This window comes from Astatotilapia calliptera, chromosome 6 (assembly GCF_964374335.1).
Source record: "Astatotilapia calliptera chromosome 6, fAstCal68.1, whole genome shotgun sequence".
NCBI classification, from domain to species: Eukaryota; Metazoa; Chordata; class Actinopteri; order Cichliformes; family Cichlidae; genus Astatotilapia; species Astatotilapia calliptera.
Genome location: NC_137427.1, coordinates 11,820,477 through 11,835,667, shown reverse-complemented (window position 1 = coordinate 11,835,667; position 15,191 = coordinate 11,820,477). Strand labels below are relative to the sequence as shown.

The window sequence follows — 15,191 nt, the reverse complement described above, 5'->3', positions numbered from 1 at the left end:
GACTTTGGACGGAATCCGTAAATAACAGTTTAATATAATCATTTATAAACGCTTTATTAAAGATTTCCAACACTTTTTTAATTGTTTTAAACTAAATAATGATTTTTTAAAAACCAGTTTAAGACCCAGGCTTGATCAACATGTTCCTTAAAGCAATCACACTGCAGCAACTCAATGAATTTACACATGTCAACATGGTCAAGATGACCTGAAGCTCAAACCATACCACCACAATGGGAAAGAAAGGTGATTTTAAGTGACTTGGCATGCGACATGATTGCTAGCGCCAGACGGAATGGTCTGAGTATGTAGAAACGGCTGAGCTGCTGAGATTTTCCAAAACAACCATCTCTATGGTTTATAGAGAATGGGCCGAGAAAGAGAAAATATCCAGTTAGTGGTAGTTCTCTGGAACTTGTTGATGTCAGCGGAGGATGGCCAGACTGTTCCAGCTGATAGGAAGGCAACAATGACTCAAACAGCTGTTGCAACCGAGGGAAGTGGATCTCTGCACGCATGACACCTTGAAGCAGATTAGCTAATGGAGAAGTTCACAAAGCCTACCTGAGCACTGTTGCTGATCATGTCCATCACTTTATGACCACAGTGTAAAGATTTTATCCATATCGGATGGATAAGTTCTTTGTACTCAAATAGCCTCCACAGTCACCAGAGTTTGGGGATGTGGTGGAACAAGAAATTCACATCGTGGATGTGCAACCGATAAATCGGCGGCTACTGTGCGATGCTGTCATCATAAATATGGACCTAAATCTCGAAGGAATCTCTGCTGGGAAGAATTAAGGTAGTTCTGAAGGCATAGGGGTCAAAACAGGTACTAGCAAGGTATGACTTATAAAGCGACTGGTGAGTGGATAGGCTTTGATGAATACTGTTAGAATGTGAAGGCATGTAGGAAGCAAGCAAATTCAGATACATCTTATAAATCTGCAGTAAGATTTACTATACACAGAGGAGTTTATAGTTTACTTCTTTGTGTCTAAGTGTACTTCTGTGCCTGTAGTTTACACAGAGGGACAGACACCGACTCAGACATCATAGACTTTTTAAAGAAAAAGACTCCAGTAATACACACTTAAAAGATCTTTCCAAACCTCATGACTTGAATTTGAGACAGAGACTAAATGATGTTACCTGACTGAAAATTTCATTACACTTTCACTTCTTAATGCAATTTATATATTTTGTAAATGAACATTCAGATTCTAACTGGCTGCTTTATGAGTGTGACTTCACCAACTGGGCATCACAGCATATTTCCCACAGCCATTCAAGTGGCAGAGACTCAGTGCAAGACTTTTGCAACCAGGATGATCTCCAGAAGATCAGAAACATTTGTATGGAGTGCCAAACAAGCTGTCTTTTAAGAGAAAGAACCAGAACTCATATTTGTGCAGCTGTGTGGATGTGATTATGCTGCACCGGCAGACACACAGACAACTGCTAAATCATTACCTGCTCTGATGAGTCTTGATGCTGCCACATTCAGATTGTAAGGTCACATCTGGGACTGAAAAATTAACCTAAACACGAAGTGCCAAAAATTGTAGTTCCTCCACCAGCCACAAGGCCATCTACACTGCAATCGTGAGTCAGTTCCCCTTATATCAAAATCGCACCCTACAGATTTCTACACTCTTTCATAAGGACTGTTTTTTTTTTTTAATAACTTACTTTTTTAAAAAGTTTAACATCTAAAATTATGGGTGTAGCCACATACAGCTATATCCATTAAGTCTGACTCCTCCACTAATGATTACTTTGAGCCACTAAGCGGCACTGGCCTTTTAGGGTATTAATTTGCACCCACCTGCAATCCATCATTCCACCACTTCTGTTTCCAAAGAACAAATAAGGTGGTAGCCAAAACACAAACAAATGGGTAAAATCAGTGTCTGGATTCCCCTTTAATGGGCATTGTAACAACTCTCGATGCTGATGGTGGTTGAATGGTGTGGTGTATGTCTTATTGGACTGCTAAGCACCAATCACCCATTATTTATATGGTACAGCCAACCTGAACTACTGTTGCTCGTTATGTCCATGTCTTTATGACCAGTGTTTCCGTCTTCTAATGGCTATTTTAGCAGGTTAATGCACATTATAAAGCTCTTATAATTTGAGACTATTTTCTTCTAAATGACAATTACTTTAGTGCACTAAAATGTACTTAACAGGTTTCACAGACCATTGTGAATGTGCTGCACAATGCCGTCATGTACCAAATGTCTCTGAGGAATGTTTCCAGCAACTTGTTCAATCTAAAACACTAAAAAAATTAGCAAATGTGTACCTGACATAGTGGTTAAAATGAGTATTTTCTGTAATCGCACAGGTTCTCACTAGACTTTTTGTAGAGCCTAGCAGGTTACTTATTAATGCTTTGCACTTCGACTGAAAGAAGGGGGTCTTACATTCCTGCTAATAATAAAACCAAGTGCCAATTTTTGCTGACAATAGTCTGGCTTTGGTGGAAATGCATGAATCCGGTTCTAGCTCAGGCACCAGATTCACATGGGTGGAAAAGAGGCATCGGACGGTCACTATTTGTAAAGTGCTGCATCGATACATATCATTTTACTAAACACAACAATTCAACTCCATCTTTTTAAAAGTTCAGGATGAGGACTAAAGTTAAAATAAATGTTATTTTAGGTGACATGAAAACCGAACAGTCGTTGCTGGTAATGTAACACCGGAAACAAATGAATACACACCAACAGGAGGAAGTGATGCCTCATTATTTAGTCAACAGAGTACTGGAGTTCTTCTGTTGCACACAGTTTATTTAACAATATGGTATATAAGTAAGAAATGAGTCTTTTACCAGTTTATACAGTGATTTCATTTGCTCTTCCTTATATCTATAGTATTTTGCTTAACTTGATTTACAATAGGAGAAAAAGTAAATCCCCCTAATTCAAGTTTTTTTTTGTGAGAGGAATGAGGGTTGATGACATTTAGTTCTCCTCCAGGTGAATCTCAAATGTGCCCTTCATCCCCTGATAGCACACAACTTAGTGTAAAATTTGGAGAACTGGGCAGCATCAGAGACATTGCCTACAAACAACCACTGCTCATTCCACCTCAGCTTAGGGGGCTGGTCTCTTTCTCACAATCTCTTTACACTTTACAACATTTGTATGACAAAAAGTATGACAAATTCTTTTTAATGTCAAAGCAACAACTTTCTACACCTGCAAGACGTTTCCAAATTCCAGGCCACTGAGTTGTAGGCTGCAGTCCTTATTGGTGAACCAATCAGCTGTATATCTCTTAAGCCGCGTGTCCACCCAAAAGTACCCGGAAGTCGTAGTCACAGAAATTTTTGTTTCCAAGGAAATAAAAAATGTTTAAAAGGCCCGTGAAAATTAAGCAAAAGAAAAAAATTTAAAGAAAAATCCGCTGACATAATAAAAAGAGACGGCTGCTTTTACACCCTGGAGTTGGTGGTAAAGACGGGTACTCCAATCAGAAATGTTCAGCGCTTCAAAACCACCCAAAGCAGGGACCTTTTTGGTGGGGGGTTAAATAATTACCCCAAACGTAACTGAAAGTATGGTCCCTAGTCCCTGGTAAAAGTTCCTGTGGTGGAAACGCGGCTTTAGTGACGGTGAGGGTTTGTGTCAGTGTCTTCATGTGCTCCTGCATACATGCCTGTTTACACAAACTGCTGCAGGCCATTTCCTACTTTAATACAAATAAGTGCTCTTCATACACACAAAAAGAATGGGAGCGGTCATTGTCCCTGAACGCATCTTCTTGCAGTAATAGTACAACACTAGATTACAATTGCCAGGAATGACAGCTTGTGAAGATAACAAAAACCTGGCCCAATTCAGAGACAAAATATTTTACAGTTTCCAAAAAAAGAAAAAAAAAGAAAAAAAAATTCTCAAAAAGGTACAAAATAAAGATATGAATAATATAATGCAACTTTACATTTTTTGTAAAAAAAAAAAGAAGAAAAAAAAAGAAGAAAAAAGAAAGAAAGGCATGAACCCATAAACAAACAACCCCCCCCAAAAAACAAGAAATCAAACAAACAAAATTTTTTTTTAAAAATGAGTACTGAACACATTTGGTCTCAACCAAAAAAATATATTCTTTGTGACTTTAATTTCATTTTAAGAAGCAACTTGCAAATCCCTCAACATCCCAAGGAAGAAATACCTACCATTTAGGGTTAGGAAACAATTACATTACCTAAAGGTTTTGAATTTTTTATTTTTTATTTTAAATGAACCAAATTTTCTTGTTTTGTTGCAACGTTTGAAACTTTTTACATGTCAGTACAAAAACCGTTGTCAGCCTTACAAAGAACAAACAAAGCCCTCTAACGGAATAAAGAGTTTGAGGGAAAACGAGGAAGAGGAGTGGGAGGACAGGTCCGTGGGAGTGACAATATGTTCTTTAGTTCCCAGCAGAAATGCTACAATCCCTCCACAAACTTCTCCAGAGTGTCCCCTGTAGCATCTCCTACCATCCCCAAGTCATTGCTCAGCCCTCCTCTGTTGGGCGTATTAAGCTGCGGTAGCATGGCGCTTTGTTCTGGTGTCCCCAAGTGTCCTTGCTCCATCGACTGCAGTGGGCCCCCAAGCCCTGTGTGGGGTGAACCCGAGTGGGGTGGGTGCTGAGGTGAGGGTTGGGGCTGGTTCTGGACCTGCGGCGAAGGACTGGAATGTGGGGGCTGCTGCGAGGGTGGACAAGGGGACTGGACTGGTGCTGGGGAGCGGACCTGGTTGCTGAGGGCGTTGGCTAAAGCAGGTTGGCTGGGGAGGTGGGCTCCGCCTTGAGTCTGCCCAGCCAGGAGGTGGGTTTGAGGGCTCATGGGGCTTGGTTGGCCAGGGGAGCCCATCTGCTGCTTTAGGACAGCCTGCTGCTGGGGAAGTTGCTGCTGCTGCTGAAGCAGTCGTTGATGCAGTAAATTTTGGGTCGAGTCCATCCCCATGCCAGACTGGGCCATCTGAGCCATTGGTGGGAGCTGACCCATGGGGCCCCCAGGTGCCCCTGCCTGCATTTGCATTTGCTGCTGTTGTTGCTGTTGCATTCGGAGCTGGGAGTAGGTGGGTGTTGTACCCTGCGACTGAGCAGCAAACTGACCCGGGTGGCTCTGTGGTAACACTCCCTGCTGTTGCTGCTGCTGCTGCTGCTGCTGTTGTTGCTGCTGCAATAAGAGTTGCCTGCGGAAAATCTCCTGGATCTGGGGGTTTGCATTGTGCGCGGTGTTCAGCTGCCCTTGAGTCCCTAATGCAGCCATGCCCTGCACTTGAGGCTGCTGTGGTTGCTGTGGTGGCATCCCCGTCCTTTGCACTGCCCCTCCAGACATAGCCATATTCTGCATTGCTGGCATGCCAGGCTGCTGTTGTTGGCCTGCTTGTTGCTGCTGTTGCGGTTGTTGCTGCTGCGGCTGGTTGGCATGGTACTTGGCTGTTCGCTGTTTAATGAACGCAGCCATTAGCTGAGGGTTTGATTTGAGGATGTTTAGAACTTGCTGCTGCTGCTGGGGTGAGCTGGGAGACTTTAGGGTGCGGAGGAGGTCCTGCAGAGCATTTGGAGGTATAGCTCCAGCTCTCTGGGGAGTCTGTGGCCGGGCACCGGGCTGCTGTGGTATCAGCATCCTCTGGCTTTGCTGGGGTTGCTGCCCTGGTGGCATCATGGCTCGCTGCATGGTCATGGGCTGCTGTGGGGACTGGCCTGGAACAAGACCTGGTTGTTGAGTTTGACCTGGCTGGATGGGGCCTGAAGCTCCACCCCACTGTCCAGTGGCCATACCAGGTTGCATGACTGGTGGTCCCCGGGGCCCAGGCACCATCTGCATTGCTGGCTGCATTGGTGCCGTCATGCGCTGTTGTGGCTGCTGGGGATTCATGGGCAAACCATTCACATTGACACGGTAGTTCCGCTGGTTCTGCTGGGCCTGCGCCATCATTTCGATGCGCTGTGCCATCTTGACTGCAGCGATGGGAGGTGGCTGCTGAGATAGCTGCTGTGATGGTTGGGGGGGCTGAGGGAGAGGGGACTGCTGCTGGTGTAGAGGGGAGGCCTGGGGCCCAGGTTTGCCCTGAGACACCGGTGCCTGAGCTTGGGCAGTGCGAGGTGCATTGGAGAAAGACGGCGACATGACGCCTGCTGAGTTGGGGGTCTGCGGCTGGTTGGAAAGAGGCTGCTGGGGTGTTTGGGGAGTGCTGGGCTGAGTGTGGGAAGTGGGAGTGCTAGGGGCAGCTGATGGCGGTGGGGATGGTAGCGGCATGGTTCTGCATTGCATGGTGGCCATTCTTCTCCTCATCAACTGGGCCTGCTGGAGCCTGTGCTGCAGCTGCTGCTGGCGAAGCTTGTGCTTGATGTTCAGGCAGAACGGGACAGGACACTTGTTCTCCTGGCAGTGCTTTGCGTGATAACAGCATAAAGCAATAAGCTGCTTACATACAGGACAGCCACCGTTGGTTTTGCGTTTGCAACCCTTGGTGTGCTGTACCACTCGCTTCATCTTCTGGCAGGACGGCAGAGAGCAGTTGGCATTGCGACACTGACAAGCATGGACCAGCGACTGAATGCACCGTTGAATACTTAAACGCCGGCTCTCCTGTGGGCTCTTGGAGGCCTCCCCACTCTGGCTGTTGTTATCATCATCCAGGCCAAGACCCCACTTGACCATCTGGTGCTCATGGCCCTTTGTGTTGTAGCAATTAATGCAAAGATCAAAGTCCTAAGAGGGAAAAAAGAAGAAAAGGGGACATAGTAATTAAAGTCCAACCAAAGATGGTAAACTAAAAAGTTTATTCAGTTCATGTACGTCATTCCACGTATCTGACAGATTTCCACTTCCAATCATCCTTTTTTTCCTCTCTCCCTAGTTCCAAACTGACACAAAATAATCGAGTGTAAAAACAACAGTGCAGTGGAAACTAACCTCGCACACAGTGCAATGGTAGCGTGTCTCCACGTGGTGCTTGCACTCGTTACAAGTATAGACAAAACGATCCTGTCCCTGGTTGTGCAGTTCAACGAGCATGCACATGGTGCTCCACTTGCACCTCCTGAGGGAGCTGAACTCCCAGTGCTTGTCCCTTGCCAGAGTCAGGAAGGCATCACGGCCATCCATCAGGTCACAGGAGAGCAATGGGTCGGGGTCCACGATGGGCGGCAAAGTGTTGACCATGGGCCCAGAATGAAGGTGAATCACGAAGAACACCTTAAGCAAAGGAGAGGGGGGAAAAAAATCAAAATAAAGTATGACTTACTTTCGTTATTCGGACTGTTTCCCACTAGTTAACCTTTTGATCACATCCATAAAATTATTGTTCATCACCTCCCAATTTTCACTACCACAAAAAAAAAAAAACAAGAAACAAGTCTGACCTCTTTATGCTTCTCCATGGTGGCGTACAACTTCTGAGACAAATCATTAGCTACATTTGGCATCCCAGGCTTCTTCTTATTGGCTCGGCTCACGCTGCTCTTGTTTTTATTGGTCTTCTTGTTGTTCTTCTTCTTAGCGTTTTTACTGTCACTTGGTGTTCCCTAAAAAATATATTAAAGAAAACATGTTATGTATGAATTATTCCATCATTATATATTCTCACTGTTTCCAGTGCTAAAACTTAGCACAGAGTGCACAAATTTTCACAGTTCATTAGTTACTCTCTGCCTTGGTTTGATGTCACCTTAATCTCATTAAATTCCACTGAAATTATTTTGATTCAAATATCCCTATGTTTAAGGTAGTAGTACATAAAAATACATTTTTTAATTCTTTAAACTCCTTATATCGAATCATTCACCTGCAATGGAAAGACAAAGATAGTAACACAATACAAGATAGTGGAGTTTCTGGTGCTCTACTACATCAAACCTTCATATAATAATCATACCTCTGGAGTTTCAGAGGCAGCTGTGTTCTCCTCCTTCTTCCGCTCTTCTTCCTCCTGCTCCAGCTCCTTGATGCTCTCTTCAAGCACATTAGGCCAGAAGTCACCTTCAAAGTAAGGCAGCTCATTGGCGCTGGTCAGTCGGTCTTCAGTTGCCTGTTTGAAGATATCCTGAGAGACGGATGGAAAACACTGGGTTAATCCCAACAACAGCTAGTGAGACATCTGATTAATATAACAAAGACCTCAGTAGTCAATAACATTATCATCTGCCCTTTACAATTTGGTCACTTTAGCTTTTATGTGGTAATAATTAGAGATGGACCGATCCGATATTACGTATCGGTCCGATACTGACGTAAATTACTGGATCGGATATCGGAGAGAAATAAAAAATGTAACCCGATCCATTAAATATCAAAAAAGCACCTCACAAAACTTGCAACATGGCGTAACTCGGCTCATAACCGTAGCACGTCGCAGCAGTATGCATCACGTGATAGAGCGGCTGTGTGTATTTGTAGCCTTGCTACCAAGCCAGCATTTCATCTCAGAGGAAGTTATCCCGGGGAGAAGTAAAGCAAGTGTGTAAGTTCATCTCTGAATGTTTGTAAAGCATTCCCGCGTTAAGCTTAACAACCGATATATGGAGCGACTGCCTCTCTCCCTCTCCTGCTGCTACTTCAATCGTGAAACTGATCAATGATCAGCTGATCGGCTATTTTGTCGCGAGTCCGTCTCTCTTCTTTGTTTTTGGCCCACTTTGCACCAGAAAGAAGAAACCAGTGGCTGAACAACAGCAGCACGTTTAACCTTGATAAGCTGTTGTTAGAATTTATTTATTATTACTTTCTACACCAGGATCTTTTTCTACGCAGCTGACAGCTGGTAACTGTGCAGGGGCAGATCTAGCAAAGTTTAGCCAGGGGGGGCCGATAGGGCATTAACAGGGAAAAGGGGGCACAAAGACATACTTTTCTTTCTTATTCTCATTTAAAATGTCTAGCTTTTAATAAATAATTATCTGAATCTTACACCCAAAGTTTTAATCTGATGTAAAATGTATAGAAGTCCATTACTGTATATAGTAACTATTAAGTCTAATATACCCTAGTAAGCTATAGTACTTTTTCCTTTGGGAAGATACCATCTGTGCAGTCTGCAATTCTGTAGAAGAAAGATGTTGAATCTAGTTAATTATTCTTGAAAAATAATTTCTGGGCATTTTTTTCACACTGCATCAAATTGAAGTTGATTACGTTGATTAAGCATCATGAGGTGGGGAGTGGTTCCTTATTATTATTTTTGCTGGGAGTTTTAGAACATACATATATATATATATATATATATATATATATATATATATATATATATATATGACATCTCTAGTAATAATATGCAGTCCTTCATTCTGCCTTGTTACCTTGTAGTCATGCAGGATCCTCTCAGCAAAAGCCTTGTCCAACATCTTCCTGTACCACTCCTGCAGTCTTTTAGGCTTGGGGATCTTCTGGTCAGGAGGATGGCAGTGAAAGATATAGTCGTCACCTTCACTGGGAGGACATGCCCAGATGTGGGCCTGGGCATATCTGTGAACACACGTGAACAGTAAGTCAGGCCAAAGAGACAGTGATGACGTTACCCTGAGACCTGGATCTACTGAGGCTTTTGCCAGTTGTGCAAGTCGTCAGGAAGAACAGACAAAGAATAGAGTGAGCCTTACCCAAGTTTCTTGACATATTCTAGATAGCCAATAAGGATCTCATGGTAAACGGCTGTTCGTAGAATCCGAGGTCTGAAGAAGTGAATACTGTCAAGGTATGATATGTAGACCCGTCTGCAAAGGTTAAAAAGAAAGAAGACAAGTTAAATCTTACGTGAACCACAGAAAACCGCAAAGAAAAGTTAATATTATTTATTGCTGTGTGACATAATTGAATGCACAGACCTAGTGTTGGGGAATGGGCACTCAGAGCCATACTCCTGTACGTGCATGCCGAAGAAGCACACGTCTACACCATCAATTTCCTCAAATGCGAAAAGTGCTTTGGTTCTATAAGGAAAGGCCTCTGGCATTTCACCTGTATCTACAAACCTGTTGAAACCAACAAAAGGAAATATTAAAATGTATAGCCATGAAAATATGACTTGAATCGTCCCACTGTGTTCTTCACATCTGCTAAAATCAGTGACAGACGTGGAAAGCCAGTAGCTTTCAGCAGATGTGAAGAACACAATGGGACGATTCAAGTCAAGTTGCCTTTAGTCAATAAAAAGCTAAAAGCCTTAAATCATTTAACTTTAAGATAACAGGCTCTTGGAGTAGGGACTCCTCCCTACAAAGATAGGACACGCATTGTTGACTTTGATCCCATGGTGAATCTAACAACACCGTAAGGCCTCCTAGGAGGGTGTGCACGACATCTCATCAAACAGGCATGTTTCACAATTACGCTGAGTGGGTGTAAAATCTTTATAGAGGACATTGCATTCTTTATGGCAATTAAAATAAGCTAGGGAAAAACACAAGCCTTGCCAGCTTATCTACAAATTAAGGAGGTTTGGCTACCCTCACCCAAACTGTTGACTCTTTGGTTGTTCATTTATTTGACTAAGGCAACCCTAGTAGACAAGTACAAAATATGTTACTTTCAATGGAAAACATTGTTTTTAAAATTCTAATATCCAAACATCCTATCCCACTTTCTCCTCTGTTAATGATGGTCTTACCTAGCTTTCATGCCTGGTTTAATCTCCACCGTTTTATCAGAGCTTGCCACCACTCGTACAAACACTTCCCCAGCCTCTGGGTGGTTTTGTCGCTTCAAGTATTTATTCACACGGTCCTCTATGTACGTTCCCAGTCGTGTTGCTTGCAGCCCTACAACAGACAAGCACAAGGCAGAAGTTTGAAAAGGGTCAAATCTGTTTCCTGAAGCAGGAGCTTCATTTTTCCAGGAAAAAGTACACAACCTGCAGCATGGAGAGAACAACAACATTAGGACACTATCGATGGTCTATGTTAGACTATAAAACTTCAGATCACCAATATGTCACCAACATATTCCATCAAAGTCAGATATGGTCCTCCAGGCCTAAACTGATAATTAAACTACAAGGCTAACACCACACTGAGATGTATGCAGACCATGGGCACATTCTGAAAAATCCACAAATAAATAGCCGTGAAAGATGAACCAAAGACTTCACATCTGAAACAGGAAGGAGTACTAACTTCTTGCTGAGAACTTGTTTTCCTTTCGTGTTTTTCCACTTTTCTTCAAACAGTTGTCACAGATAAATCTGAGGAAAAAACAACATATCATACAGAGGGAGGTTAAACACACTGTTAGCGGAAATACAAATTTGCAAAAATGTACAAAAAGCAATGGCGGTCAAAATTCTCACCCAGATGGCCAAATGACCTCGTAGTGTAAGACGCATATTTGGTGCATCTTCCGTCCACAATCTTTACATTCAACAAACCTTAAAAAAAGAAAACATACAAAAAAATCGTTAATATTCATCATCATCAGTGGGGCTGTAGCTTATTCCAGCTGTCACGGGGCACAAGGTGGGCTTAACGCTGGACACATCACTAGTCTGTTGCAGGGAATCACAAAGAGATGGAAAACCGTTTGTGGATTCTCATCGACAGCTAATTCTGAATCACCACTTTCACATCCCCAACGAACCCAACACATATCTTTGGACTTTGGGAGGAAGCCAGAGTACAGAGAGAGAACCCTCTGTGTGGAGTTAGCATGGGATGCTTTCACTTTTCAAATTTAAAACCAAAGAAAATGCAAATACAAAAAAAGAAACGCACACAAAATTTAACAGAACTAAAATATCACTCAGTTCTCACACATCGTTACAAAATACACACTATTCCAGTCGTGTTTCCCCGTGGTTATCATTTGTATGAATGTTGATATCTTTACTGCTCGGGCAGCAAGCAACAGAGATCGTCATTCACGTCAATGTTCCTCCAGTCGTTACGCTCGTGCAAGCCAGCCAATACAAGAGCGCCTTTGTGGGAGGTTTAGCATAACATTTGTGCAACATATCTAAAAATCACAGTGACCAATCTAAAAGACAGCTACTTTATGACCTGTGCTCTCTAATCCAAGCCCTCACTAGAAAGAGAGAACTTCGACATCAAGTTACACTCAGCAGGTGGTGCTGCTGAGCTGCCCTTGGGCTTCACTGAAACCAAAGAGATTGATCAGAGAGAAAATATGCAGACTGTGCAGAAAAAAAACACACCAAAACAAAGCCAGATGTGGGTGGCAGGGGAAAAAACTGTTTAAAGATGTGATCAGCAACACATGAACAGAAAAAGGCATCAGAGATTAACTCTGGGAAAAGAAGCAAAGACCGACCATTCTGAGTTCCTTTCACTGAAGGGTGTGTGGTTTGTGTTGACTTACGGTTCAGGGTCGAGGACATCGTTCTTCTTCCGCTCAAACTGGTCTTTCGATATCCTCCTAAAGTGTGGGCAAAACGACCAGAAAAAGTTAACCAAGTAATACCGTGACTATAAAATAGTAGATAAATAACACAGATATTGAATAGTAAAATCTTTTTTCAAGCAATGTGTTCACATTAAGATGGTTTTAAAGTTAGAGATGTCAATATTTCAGTGGATGTTCGCATCTTAACTATGAAGCAATTCTGCTGAAACAAATTGTTAACTTCACTTTTTTTTAATTTTGAGAGCAAAAATATTATGATCTTGGATTGCAGTTGTTTTCTGTGGTTTGACCAAGGTGTGTGCAACAAACTGGATGTATCCAAACAGGAAATATTGGAGTCTGGAAACATTATGTGGGATTACACTGTGCCGATTCCCAAGTTGGAAACACTGAACATCAGACAAAATCTCCCTCTTATGCATGTCTGGTACAGATTTCAACCATGAAGCAAAATCTTGATGTTGATTTAGTTTCTGTATTTTAAGAGACATTTTAAGGGATTGTTTTTCTATTAGAATGAATTTAGTGTTGTAGGATTTTAAAGATCTGCAGAAGCCAGTGTTTTACTTACGTCTGTGGTTGTGCAGGATCATCTCCTAACGTCACATTATCCCCCTGGATCTCATTGAAACATTTTTCACAGAAATGATACCTGCAAGAAAAAAAACCAAACAAACACAAATTCAGCACGTTAAAAATGATAAAGATACCAGGATACAAGATTATCGTTGTATTCAAATGTGAGTCATATTGCAAAAGTTGATGTTACGCTATAGGATTGAGTGTGCCCAGGCAAATTGTACAAAATAACACTAGATTTTTATATAGAGCGGGGATTCCCTGAACTCCTATTGAGAGTGTAAATGGACTGCGCTGCAGGAGTCTCATGCCGTGCTGCTGCGCTGCTCAAAAACGCTGCAGTTCCACAGTTTATACAGGAGGGGGTGCAAGGTACACTGTGTAAAGCAATGTGCTGAATTCTACTGAGAAGAGAAGTCAATGATGGGGAAGGCAGCTTGTGGCCTAAACTAAAGCGTTATATTTTCAGTCATCACGCAACACAGGGGGCAGCGACAATGAATTCACATAGTCCCCTTGACAGATGCCGAGAGAAAAAAAAACAATTAACACATGGCTTGTTTTTCTTTTTGTCTGATGGTCATTTGGGTGTTTCTTCTAATGTATGACGCTGGAACCTAACAGTTAATAAATGCGAGCAAAACCATTTTGAAGTCTCATACTGTGCCAGGACTTGAAGGCAGAGCCATTAAAACCGTAACTGGTATGACAGCGATCCCACTACAGCTACAGATGAGCAGAACCCGGGCTCAAAGGGGATGCGCAACAGTTCAAATAGCTGCAATTTTGGTCCATCAAAACTGTGCATGCAAATGTGCAATGCAAATGAGATTCCTCGGTGAGATTAAGCATGTGCTCACCCAACATTTGTTTTTTGACCTAGTTGAACAAAACACACACTTTAAGTACATTTATTCATAAAAAGGTACCTGTTCTGGTAACTGTAGTATGTGCCTCCAGTAGGTATGGTGCAGAGCTGCTTGCCATAACAACAGAGGGTTTGAGGGGAGAACTCGTACTGTAAACACAAGTGAGACAACAAGAAAGGTCAAGAAGGTCCAAATAAAACTGTTCAAGAAAAAAGTGAGTCTGAAGATTAGAATTTAGAGTTTGGGCTTTGGTTTGGAAAATCTTTGCCAAATTTCAGTGAGAACTCAAAATGTGGGCAGGTAAAACTTGGGCTCATCCTAATGAAACATTAATTTAAACCGAGAGCAGAAGCAGAGTTTAACACTACATTTATAATATAAACAATATCCAAACAGTTATTTATAGAAGACAAAGAATATTATCCTGAAATAAAACTGCAGGCATTCAATAATCTATTGTCCACCCACTCGATCTCACCTTTCTCCCACAGCAGTAGCCCAGGCCCTGCATGACAGGGTCAATCTCGGACTCAAACACCTCAGCCAGCTTAGAGCAGTACTTGTAGACACGGGATGTTTTGCGGTTGTAGAGCCAGGCGTTGTTGAACATCAGCCAGACATCATCCACATATTGCCAGGGCTCCTGGTACTGGCCTGTGTCAAGCTTGCGCTTTATTGTGGACAAGTCTATTGGATTCTTCACAATGTCAAAGTAATCCTAAAGAGAGAAGAAAGAGGAAAGTTTTACACGATTAAGAGTTAAGATGGTGCATCTCAATTATCTGTTCACACCAGAAGTACAAGCAACACTTTGAAACACCTACAAGTGCTGCTGTGTTTAAGCAGCCAGCTGTTGTTTGCTACATACCGGGATACCCAAGAGCATAGGGTCTACTGGTTGTCTAAAGGGCAGGGACTCGGGGTCCTGCCTGTACAGACTCTCCAGAGTTGGCATCAGAGCCTGGCGCAACTCCTCGGGTTTAAAAACTGAAAAATATACAATGGAAAGCCAAGGTAAGGGGAAATTTTGGGTAAAGGTGAAGAGAAAAAAAAGGACACAAAAATGTTTCTATATTGTACGTTTAGTTACTTGACACTACCCCCATTTTTTGCCTGTAAGGGAAAACTACTTCTTTCCAAATTATAACCAATAGCATAACAATTTTTCCCCCACTGTACCAGAGTTCTACAATTTCATTTACATTTCCCAGCACTTCTGCTCTTTGTAGGTTTCTATATTACAAAGTTTATTATTAAAGTTCAAAGTATCGCAAAAGTATCTGGACATAATTCTGTCAGCGCAACTAATGATGGTATTTTGACTTTATCATTGTATACATTAACAGCAATAACTAAAACCCTCCCTGATTACT

The 15,191-nt window shown here is 42.4% G+C and overlaps 1 protein-coding gene across 4 annotated transcripts in view; it reads right to left on the bottom strand.

Annotated features, from left to right (window-relative positions):
- Positions 1–2,751: 2,751 nt before the first annotated feature.
- The window catches only part of crebbpa (CREB binding lysine acetyltransferase a), a 47,719-nt gene continuing 35,279 nt past the window's right edge, over positions 2,752–15,191 (bottom strand). For all 4 annotated transcript variants that reach the window (XM_026170303.2, XM_026170304.2, XM_026170306.2 and 1 more), the window contains 15 exons: positions 14,687–14,805; positions 14,297–14,536; positions 13,879–13,967; positions 12,942–13,022; positions 12,326–12,382; positions 11,301–11,378; positions 11,128–11,195; positions 10,623–10,773; positions 9,841–9,987; positions 9,616–9,729; positions 9,316–9,481; positions 7,896–8,063; positions 7,384–7,545; positions 6,935–7,216; positions 2,752–6,730 (listed from right to left, as the gene is read on the bottom strand). In XM_026170303.2, the coding sequence (XP_026026088.2) occupies positions 4,454–6,730; positions 6,935–7,216; positions 7,384–7,545; positions 7,896–8,063; positions 9,316–9,481; positions 9,616–9,729; positions 9,841–9,987; positions 10,623–10,773; positions 11,128–11,195; positions 11,301–11,378; positions 12,326–12,382; positions 12,942–13,022; positions 13,879–13,967; positions 14,297–14,536; positions 14,687–14,805 (4,199 nt within the window). In that variant the 3' untranslated portion in view covers positions 2,752–4,453. The remainder of the gene's footprint in view (positions 6,731–6,934; positions 7,217–7,383; positions 7,546–7,895; positions 8,064–9,315; positions 9,482–9,615; positions 9,730–9,840; positions 9,988–10,622; positions 10,774–11,127; positions 11,196–11,300; positions 11,379–12,325; positions 12,383–12,941; positions 13,023–13,878; positions 13,968–14,296; positions 14,537–14,686; positions 14,806–15,191) is intronic.